This window comes from Otolemur garnettii, unplaced genomic scaffold (genome assembly GCF_000181295.1).
Source record: "Otolemur garnettii isolate 467f Iridium unplaced genomic scaffold, OtoGar3 scaffold00008, whole genome shotgun sequence".
Taxonomy (NCBI): domain Eukaryota; kingdom Metazoa; phylum Chordata; class Mammalia; order Primates; family Galagidae; genus Otolemur; species Otolemur garnettii.
The window spans coordinates 12,287,562-12,298,786 of record NW_003852403.1 but is presented as its reverse complement, the minus strand read 5'-3'; the positions used below and the strand labels follow the sequence as shown (position 1 = coordinate 12,298,786).

At 39.7% G+C, this 11,225-nt stretch overlaps 1 protein-coding gene and 1 pseudogene across 2 annotated transcripts in view; one reads left to right on the top strand and one right to left on the bottom strand.

The window, feature by feature from the left end:
- The window catches only part of FAM149B1 (family with sequence similarity 149 member B1), an 84,180-nt gene that overhangs the window by 55,557 nt on the left and 17,398 nt on the right, over positions 1-11,225 (top strand). For both annotated transcript variants that reach the window (XM_012801422.2, XM_023509572.1), the window contains exon 8: positions 9,236-9,360. In XM_012801422.2, coding sequence (XP_012656876.1) covers positions 9,236-9,360 — 125 coding nt within the window. The remainder of the gene's footprint in view (positions 1-9,235; positions 9,361-11,225) is intronic.
- LOC105886377 overlaps positions 9,954-11,225 on the bottom strand; it is a 2,083-nt pseudogene continuing 811 nt past the window's right edge.

Genomic DNA, 11,225 nt, shown 5'->3' with positions numbered 1-11,225 from the left:
GGCTGGGGATTCAAACCTGCCACCTTAGGTGTACGTGGCTGGCGCCTTAGCTGGTTGAGCTATAGGCGCCGAGCCTACTTTGTGCAATATTAACATCTTTTGCCCTCTATAGAGATACTGAGAATTTTCAAAACCATTAAGTTTTATTTTATTTTGTTTTATAAATTGAGGGTTTTCCCCTCAATTTATCTCTCTCATCTTGCATTTTAAATAGTAAGAAAAACTTAGGCTTCATCTTTAATACATAGATTGTAAGATAATCACTTACAGGTTATGCTTTCCATTTAACTAAGCTTTCTGCCATGAAATAACAAGCATCTCCCGCTAGTTGCCAAAAACATGTTCATCATTTTCTTCTGAGCCTTCCCTTGCAGTGCTCCCAATCTAGATTTCTACTATTAGTCTGTTCAAGGCAATTTATGCCTTCTCTATATCATGGTTTTCAGAATTCTTCAAGCCTCTATCAATGAACAGTTGACAATGAAATTAAGAAAACAAGGCCAGGTACAGTGGCTTACACCTATAATCCCAGCACTTTGGGAGGTCATGGCAGGAGGATTGCTTAAGCCCAAGAGTTTGAGACCAGCCTAGCCAACATAGTGAGACCCTAGCTCTACAAAAAAATTCAAAAAATAGCCAGGGATGATAACATGTACCTGTAGTCCCAGCTACTCAGGAGATTGAAATGGGAGTATTGCTTGAGCCCAGGAATTTAAGACTGTGGTGAGCTATGATCACGCTACTGTACTCCAGTCTGAGCAACAAAGTAAGGTCATATCTCAGCATAACAAAACTAAAAACCCCAAGAAACAAAGACCAGAAAAAAAAAGAAATTAATAGAACAATTCACTTACAGTAGCATTAAGAAGAATAAAAGAGTTAGGTATAACTTTAACAGGGAAGTACAACACTTCCTTGGCTGTGCTTAAACTACAAAATATTGCAGAAAGAAATAAGGAAAGACCTAAAGAAATGGAAATTTACCCCACGTTCATGGATTGGAAGACTAAATATTGTTAAGATGGTAATACTCTCCAAACAGATCTACAAATTTAGTGCAGTCCTTATCAAAATTCTATGTGCCTTTTTTTTTTTTTTTTTTTTTGCAGAAATGGGCAAGCTAATCCTGAAATTCATATGGAAATGTAAGGGGCACTAGATAACCCAAACACTTACTTAAAAAGAACAAAGTAATCAAAACAATGTGGAACTGGCATAAGAACAGATAGTTCAGTGAAATAGAACCAAAGGTCCAGGAATAAGCCCACACATCTATGACCAACTGATTTTTAATAAGGGTGCCAAGATCATTCAATGGGAGAAAAAATAGTTTCTTCAACAAATGGTGCTGGCACAGGTGGATATCTACATGGAAAAAAATGAAGTTGGACCCCTGACCTCACACCATATACAAAAATCAACTCAAAATGGATGAAAGACCTAAATTTAAGAGTTAAAATTGTAAAACTCTTTGAAGAAAACATAGGAGTATCTCTTCATGATCTTGGATTAAATAATGGATTCTTAGTTATGACACCAAGAATATAAGCAACACAGGAACAAAATAAACTGGACTTTATAAAAATTTTGGGGCAGTGCCTGTGACTCAAAGAAGTAAGGCGCCAGCCCCATATGCTGGAGGTGGTAGTTTCAAACCCAGCCCCAGCCAAAAACTGCAAAAAAAAAATTGAAAAATTTTATGCTATAAAAGACATTATCAAGGAAGTGAAAGCAACCTACAAAATGGGAGAAAATACTTACAAATCAACATAAAAAGGCTCTGGATGCCAGGTATAGTGGATCACACCTGAGAAGCTAGCTGAGGATAACTTGAGGCCAGACATTCAAGACTAGCTCTGATCAAGAGCAAGAAACTTGTCTCTACAAAAAAAAAAAAAAATTTAGCCAAGTGTGGTGGCATATAACTGTAGTCCCAGCTACTCGGAAGGCTGAGGCAAAAGGATTGCTGGAGCCTAGGAGTTTGACGTTGTAGTGAGCTATGATGATGACACTGCACTCTAGCCAGAGCAACAAAGCAAGACTCTGTCTTAAAAAAAAAAAAAAAAGAGGAACCAATATCCAGAGTAGAGAACTACAACTCAACTACAACTACTCAATAATAAAAGGACAAACAACCCAATTTTGGGGGGAGACAGCACAGTCTCAGTCTTACTGTGTTGCCCTGGGTAGAGTGCTGTGGCATCACACCTCACAGCAACCTCAAAGTCTTGGGCTTCAGCCATTCTCTTGCCTCAGCCTCCTGAGTAGCTGGGACTGTAGGCATCTGCCACAATGCCCGGCTATTTTTTTGTTGTAGTTGTCATTGTTGTTTAGCAGACCCAGCTGGGTTCCAACCTGCCAGCCCTGGTGTATGTGTCCAGCACCCTAACTGCTGAGCTATGGGCACTGAGCCAACAATCCAATTTTAAAATAGGCAATAAGCTAGGTTTGGTGGCACATGCCTGTTGTCCTAGCTACTCAGGAGGCTGAGGCAGAAGGATTGCTTGAGTTCAGGATTTTAAGACCATTCACAACATAGCAAGAATTAGTCTCTGAACAAAAAAAGGTGGGGGCAAACGACTTGGATGGATATTTCACCAAAGATAGACAGATGGCAAATAAGCACATGAAAAGGCGGGTTCAAATCCAGCCCGGACCTGCCAAACAACAATGACGGCTGCAACCAAAAAATAGCCGGGTGTTCTGGTGGGCACCTATGGTCCCAGCTACTTGGGAGGCTGAGGCAGGAGACTCGCTTGAGCCCAGGAGTTGGAGGTTGCTGTGAGCTGTGAAGGTACGGCACTCTACCCAGGGGGATAGCTTGAGGCTCTGTCTCAGAAAAAAAAAAAATAAGCACATGAAAAGATGCTGTACATCATTATTCATTAGGGAAATGCAAATCAAAACCACATGGCTATATGTATATATTTTTAATTAAATTTTTTTTTTTATTGTTGGGGATTCATTAAGGGTACAAGAAACCAGGTTACACTGATAGCATTTGTTAGGTGAAGTCCCTCTTACAATTGTGGCAGGTGTGTCACACACTGAGACACCACCCCCCTCCCTCCTTTCTTCTCTCTGCTCTTCCTTTCCCCTACCCACTTCGCTCCTTCTCTCTCTCTGCTCTCCCCTTCCTCCACCCCCTAAATTTTAATTTTTTTTTTTTTTTTTTTTTTTGAGACAGAGCCTCAAGCTGTCCCCCTGGGTAGAGTGCTATGGCATTACAGCTCACAGCAACCTCCAACTCCTGGGCTCAAGCGAGTCTCCTGCCTCCGCCTCCCAAGTAGCTGGGACCACAGGCGCCCGCCACAACGCCCGGCTATTTTTTGGTTGCAGCCGTCATTGTTGTTTTGGCGGGTCTGGGCTGGGGATTCAAACCCGCCACCTTAGGTGTACGTGGCTGGTGCCTTAGCCGGTTGAGCTATAGGCGCCGAGCCTAAATTTTAATTTTTAAAGGGAAAATAACAAGTAAAGATGTGGAGAAACGAACCCTCATATATTGCTGGTAGGAATATAAAGTTGTGCAGCCATTGTGGAAACAAATTGGCAGTTCCTCAAAATGCAGGGTTTTAAAAATGCTTATTTTTTTCTTCCCCATTTAGTTAGTAGATGGACAGTTTCTTGAAATATTAAATATAGACTACCATATAACCCAGAAAATACCACTCCTATGTATATAACCAAAGGAACTGAAAATACATGCACACATTAAAAAAAAACTTACACATGAATACTCATAGCAGCATTATTTATAATAACCGAAAAGTGGAAACAACCCAAATGCCCATTAGCAGATAATGAATGGATAAACCAAATGAATGGCATTGCCATTTGTTAGGGTCTGAATTGTCTCCCTGCCAAAATTCACGTGTTGAATCCCTAACCGTCAATGTGACTGTATTTAGAGACAGAGCAAGGAGATAATTAAGGTGAAGTGAAGTGGGGCCCTAATCCAGTAGGGCTAGTTTCCTTATAAAATGAAGAGACCTCAGAGATCTCTTTATTTCCACACATGCACAGAGAAGAGGCCATGTATGAACACAAGAAGGTGGCCACCTATAAGCCAGGGAGAGATGCCTCACCAGAAATCAACCCTGACAGCACCTTGTTTGCACTTGAAGCCTCCATCCAGAACTGTGAGAAAATAAATGTCTGTTATGTGAGCTACAGCTTTACAGTCTGCAGTTGATTTTCTTATAGCAGCCCTAGTAGACTAATATGCCATACAATGGAATATTATTTATCCATAAAAGGAATTCAGTATTGATACATGTTACAACATGGATAAACCTTGAGAGTAATGTCAGACACAAAGGGCCACATATTATATGATTCCATTCATATGAAATATCCAGAATAGGCAAAGCCATAGAGACAGAAAGTAGTTTAGTGGTTGCCAGGGGATGGAAGAAGAGGGAAACTGGGAGGTAAAGCATTTCTTTTGGAGCAATGGAAATTTTTCAAAATTACATAATGGTGATGATTGTACGACATCGTGAATGTGCCAAAACCACTGAATTGTATACTTTAAAATGGTGAACTTTTTGTAATATGAATCTTAGTAAAACCTTTATGAGTTTCTATCAGCCTAAAATACGTCCTTTAACATTTCTTGCGCATGTTTCTGCTGGTGAGGAATTGTTTCTTTTGTAGATATGATAATTACTTTGCTTTCATTTTTACAAGGTAGTTTTATGAATTCTGTGTTGACAGTTTGTCTCCTAGTACTTTAAAGATGTCCATTTTCTTGTTGCTTGGTTTCTGAAACGATATCTGGTGTTATCCTTATCTTTGTTCCTATATGTCTTTTTTTTGGTCTGGCTGCTGTTAAGATTTTGTCTTTAGCACTGATTTTTAGCAATTTGATTATGATGTGCTTTAATGTAGTTTTCTTCATGTTTCTTCTGCCTGGAGTTTGTTGAACTTCATGGATCTGTGGACTTATTATTTGAAAAGTATCCAGACATCATTTCTTCAGACACATTTTCTGTCCCCTGTCATTTGTCAGGACTCCAGTTACCCATAAATTAGCCCATTTGATCACTAATTCCTCTGATAATCAATGCTTAAAATTTTTTTTCAGTATTTTTTCTCTGTGTATTTCATTCTAGATAATTTCTATTTTTGTGCCTTAAAGTTCATTAATCTTCTGCAATATTAAATCTACTGTTAAGCTCATCTAGTGTAATTTTCATCTCAGATACTGTCATTTCATTTTAAAATAGGATTTTGGGAACTAGTATATCTTCCATGTCTCTATTTAATTTTTTTAAATGTGGAATAACTTGAACATCTACATGAATTCTAGGTTAGTTTCAGTTATTGAAATTGTCTTTATTATGATTAATTTTCTGTCTTGTAATCTTTGATTAGGTTTCAGATATTGTGAATTTTACTTTATTAAGGGCTGAATTTCCTCTCTCCTTTCCTCTCTCCCTTCCTTCTTCTTTTTTTTTTTTTCACTTAAGCCCAAGAGGTTTTTTGTTTGTTTGTTTGTTTGTTTTGAGATAGAGTCTCATTATGTCACCCTCGGTAGAGTGTCATGGCGTCACAGCTCACAGCAACCTCCAACTCTTGGGCTTAAGCAATTTTCTTGCCTCAGCCTCCCAAGTAGCTGGGACTCCAGATGCCCACCACAACGCCCGGCTATTTATTGGTTGTAGTTGTCATTGTTGCTTGGCAGGCCTGGGCTGGATTCGAACTGACCAGTTCCAGTGTATGTGCTGGCACCCTACCGGCTGAGCTACAGGCACCAAGCCATTCCTTCCTTCTTAGTCTCACTCTTTCACCCTGGATACAGTACCAAGGTATGCACAAAGCTCACAGCAACCTCAAACTCTTGGATTCAAGAAATCCTCTTGCCTTAGCCTTCCAAGTAGCTGGGACTACAGATGTATACCACCATGCCCAGCTAGTTTTTCTGTTGTTAGTAGAGACAGTCTCACTCTTGCTCAGGCTGGTCTTGAATTCCTGAGCTCAAGCAATCCACCTGTCTCTTGGCCTCCCAGAGTGCTAAGATTATAGGCGTGAACCACTGTGCCCAGCCAAGGGCTGAATTTCTTTTTTCTTTTTTTCTCTTTTTGGTTTGGGGTTCATTGAGGGTACAAAGAATTAGGTTAGGCTCAGCACCTGTAGTACAGTGGTTATGGCACCAGCCACATACACCCAGGCTGATGGGTTTGAACCCGGTGCCTGGCCAGCTAAACAGTAATGACAACTGCGACAAAAAAAATAGTTGAGTGTTGTGGTGGGCACCTGTACTCTCAGCTACTTGGGAGGCTGAGGAAAGAGAATCACTTAAGCCCAAGAGTCTGAGGATGCTGTGAGCTATGATGCCATGGCACTCTACCAAGGGCAACATAGACTCTGTCTCAAAGAAAAAAAAAAAGAATTAGGTTATACTGCTTGCATTTGTTAGGTAAAGTCCCTCTTATAGTTGTATCCCTCCCCAAAAGGTCTGCCATACATTGTAACCTTCCATCCCCTCTCCCTTGTCTCCTCCCAACTACCTTGTTCACCCTTCCCCTACCTTGAAGTGATTTTTTTCTCTTATGTGGGTATCATTTGCTGGCTTCATATTAGAATTGAGTACATTGGATTCTTGTTTCTCCATTCCTGTGATACTTTACTAAGGAGAATGTGTTTCAGCTCTATCCAGGTTAATACAAAAGATGTAAAGTCTTTGTCTCTCTCTCTTTTTTTTTTTTGAGACAGAGTCTCATTTTATCACCCTTGGTAGAGTGCTGTGTTGTCACAGCTCACAGCAACCTCCAACTCCTGGGCTTAGGTGATTCTCTTGCCTCAGCCTCCCAAGCAGCTGGGACTACAGGCGCCCACCACAACGCCCAGCTATTTTTTTGTTGCGGTTTGTCCGGGGCCAAGTGCAAACCCTCCACCCTCAGTATATGGGTCCGGCACCCTACCCACTGAGCCACAGGTGCCTCCCAAGTCTTTGTCTTTTTTAATGGCTGAATAGTATTCCACGATATAAATATACCATAGCATGTTAATCCATTCCTGGGTTGATGGGCATTTAGTTGTTTATTGCTGGAGCAAACTGACAGGTGGTGGCACAAAGCAGAGTGAGTTTTTCTACTTCTATGTGAGGAAGAAAGCCAAATTGCATACTAGTGTACAGTGTACGCAATAGGGCTACAAAGGATAACTTGGGTTAAAATTGTAAGCAGTAGCCCCAAAGTGTATAAAACTCTGAGTAAATGTAATCATTTCTTTGTAACTTGTTATTTTTATTTTATAATCTTTTATCTTTATTTTTATTTTTGAAGAGATGAAATCTTGCTATGTTGCCCAGTTTGGTCTTGACATCCCAGCCTCAAGTAATCTTCGACCTTGGCCTCCCAAAGTGCTAGGATTACAGGCCTTGGTGCCCAGCCATCATTTTAATCTTTAATCAAGATAGTTTTAAAGTCTAAACAAAAAGTGATTATTTTTTATTATGATCATTTTTGATCCTAATTTGCTAATGGGGAAACAAGTTTCACTCGTCATTTTTCTTAGGAAAAGATGTACATTCTCTAAAGGAATCTATAGTAGTAAACCAAATGGTGCTAATGGAAGTGATTTATAAACAATGAAGACCAAAAGAGTGCATATTAGTTTTTCTCAGAAACATGATTTCTCGAGTTTGGTCTTGAATCCATAAATGATGGTGAGAAGTGTTAAAAATCCCAATGTTTTACAAATACTAAAATTCAGTGTTTGGCAATTGTAACCAGTGATGTTGTGAAGATTCTTGAACATTTCTCCTGTACACATGTGTAGGAGTTTCTTTAGGGTATGTACTGAGGAGTAGAATTGCTGGATCACAGGGAACCTGCACCTTCAACTTTACTAATTATATCAAATTGTTCAAAGTGATTGTTAATAGTTTATGTAATCACTAACAGTATACAAGTTCCTGTGTTTACAGTCTCAACATTCACTGCTCTTCAATGTTTAATTTTTTGTCATTGTGTAAAAGGGTGTTTTCTTCTGATTTTATTTTCTGCATTTTCTTAATTTCACAATCAAGGTATAATTTACACACAGTAAAACTTTTATTTTTTTATTTTTATTTTTTTGAGACAGTCTTACAGTGTCGCCCTTGGTAGAGTGCTGTGGCATCACAGCTCACAGCAATCTCAAAGTCTTGGGCTTAAGCAATTCTCTTGCCTCAGCCTCCTAAGTAGCTGGGACTACAGGCGCTCACCACAACGCCTGGCTATTTTCTTGGTTGCAGTGTCGTTATTTAGCAGGCCCAGGCTCGAACCTGCCACCTTCAGTGTATGTGGCTGGCGCCCTACTCACTGACCTACGGGCGCTGAGCCCAAGTAAAACTTTAAAAAAATGTTCAGTTCGTATTTTTCATCTCATTGTTTCTCTTGAATTCAGGATAATTTCTTCAGATCTTTTTGCTCTAGTCCACTATTTCTGCTGTTAACCCACCTTTGAGTTTTTCACTTTAGGTAATATTTTTATTTCAGATTAATATGAGGATACAAATGATTAGGTTACATTGTTTGCATTGGTTAAAGTTCAAGTTGTAGTTGAGCCCTTCACCCAGGGAGTGTGTGTATACCCTTACCTTGTGCCCATTAGGTAAGAGTTTATCAATCCTCCTTCCTCCTCCCCCCCTTTCCCCCCAGTTTCTGAAGCATTTGCTGATCTGATTATGTTGTTCTGCTTACCCTTTTCCAAGGTGCCTTCTTTGTAGATTATGTGATTTTTAATAGACTTTCAATCATGTAACTTTACCTGTGAGAATTGAGGTCTGGATTAATGATCTGAAGGTTCCCCTGGAGATAAAACATCTAATAGAATAGTCACTAGCCATGATTGGCCATTTAAGTTAAAATTGAAATTAAGTAAAAAAATTCAGTTCTTTAGTCACTAGCTACATTTTAAGTGTGCTCTTTACAGACATGTGGCTACTGGTTACCATTTTTTACAGCACAGATGTAAAACATTTCCATTAACTCCAAAGGTTCTGACAGACAGCTTTGCTCTAGAGATCTTTGCTCTTCCTTCTGCCAGGCACCAGTAGGCATCACCAGCCTGGGAAACCTACTCTTGTTTTGAGAGGTGCTTTTGAACCATGCAGATGATATGAAATTGGGCTTCAAAAATGAGTGAAGCCTCGAGATTATGAATTCTCAAGGGAGTTTTTTTTCACAGTATTGTTGCTGTGCATCAGAAAATATCCATGAATAATAGACTTTATTCCTTTGCCCAGATGATGAGAGTAATGTTGCAATAACCAGACCGGATTCAGAGAGTCCCTGTGTGCTGAGTGAACCACACCCTTTGGTGTTGCCGAGAGTGCCACAATCTAAGGTGCTGTCCATCACCTCAAATCCGGTAAGCCCCAAAGGGGATCACTGGGAGGCCCTAGAGCTGTTCTTGCCGCAGGAAATTTGCTCAGAGTTGTTTGCTTTCATTATATTATTTTTGACTTAATATTTTTCAGTAGTTATGTGTTTATCATAATCGTGACTTTTTGCATTGATCTGTTTCAATTTGAACAATAACAAATTAGGGTTGATAAATAATTCCCAGTAAACTCTTACAGAGGAATCCATAAATTGTGCAATTTAGAATCAACTATGTAGCCAGCCTAAGTCTGTTTGGGGAAGAACAGAGGATACTTTTATGATGAAAAGAGGAACTAATCTCCAATTTTCTATGGCCTTAACATTGTTCTTTGAACTCCTTTTTAACTTCTTCCCTTTTACTTACCTTGGCCTACCCTGTTTTTTGTTTTACAATGTCTTGCTCTTACTTCATTGCCCAAGGTGAGTGCAGTGGCTTCATTGTATCTCACTGCAGTCATAGTCGTGGGCTCAAGTATTCCTCCTTCCTTAGCCTCCCAATTAACTGTGTCTATAGGTGCAAGCCACCATGCCCAGCTAATTTTTGTTTTTTGTGGTATTTTTGGATAGATAAACAGGTTTTTATTCATCTTCATCCTCTTCATCTTCCTCTTCCACCTTTTCCATGGCAACTTTAGTGGGACCCTTTGCACCATCAAACTTTCCTTGTTTAGACTTACAGTCAGCGACATCCTTCTCATACTTCTCCTTCAGCTTGGCTGCCTTGTAAGGCTCCTTTTCACTGTCACTTAAGTTATTCCACATCTCACCCAGCTTTTTTGCCACATCTCCAATAGAGATACCAGGATTTGTAGACTTGATCGTGGGGCAGAATTCTGAACAGAAGAGGAAAAATCCAGACAGTGGCCTCTTGGGAGCAATCGGGTCCTTCTTCTTTGCTCCTTTAGTGGGTACATAATCCTTCATTTCCCGATCATAGTGGACTTTATCCACCTTTGTCATCAAATTTAGACTTCTCTTTCCCAGACATTGCCTTCCACCTTTCAGAGCACTTCTTGGAAAATTCTGTAAAATTTACAAGGACCTCTGGGTTTTTCTTCTTATGTTCTTCTCTGCATGTCTGCACAAAGAAGGCATAGGCAGACATCTTGCCCTTTGGTTTCTTGGAGTTACCTTTAGCATCTTAACTGTATTGTTTGCTAGTCCATTTTTCTGGGTTTTGTAGAGACAGGGTCTCACTCTGTTGCTCAGACTGGTCTCAAACTTTTGGCTTTAAGTGATCCTTCTACCTCAGTCTCCCAAGTCTCCTGGGATTTACAGGTGTGTCACCACACTCAGCCTGTTTTGTTTTTTAATATTTGAATCTGGGGTTTTTTTTGCCTTCTAGATGTTTAGTACTCAAAAGTCAAGTAGACAATAAAACCAAAGCAAAGAGAAAACCTATCTCAAGTGAGTCTATGAACAAATACAAAGATAGCATTTCTTGCAGGAGGCTGGCAAGCTTGGTCTTATCCCTGTGTAAGGATTTATGTATTTCCAGTCCAATTCTTACATGATAATTTCCTAGGTTACTTATAGCTAGGGTGACCAGATGTCCTGCTTTTTAACAATTTGTCCCCCATTCTGTGGCGTTTTTAAAAAGTCCTGATTTTTGGAAAGAATGCACCAATAGGCGGGAGAACAGGAAGGGAATATACGTTTTTTGGCTGCCATGTGGCTATTTTACCAGAATATGAGTTTTATATTATTTTTGTTAATTTTATAATGTTAAATTGTAATAATAACAAATAATTGTTGAAAAGTGATTTCAAAAGTGATTATCAAGAACTGCTTATCAAAGTTTGCATTGTTGTCAGGCCCTGCCTTCCCTGTCCCCTGCCCCGCCCCCCCCCC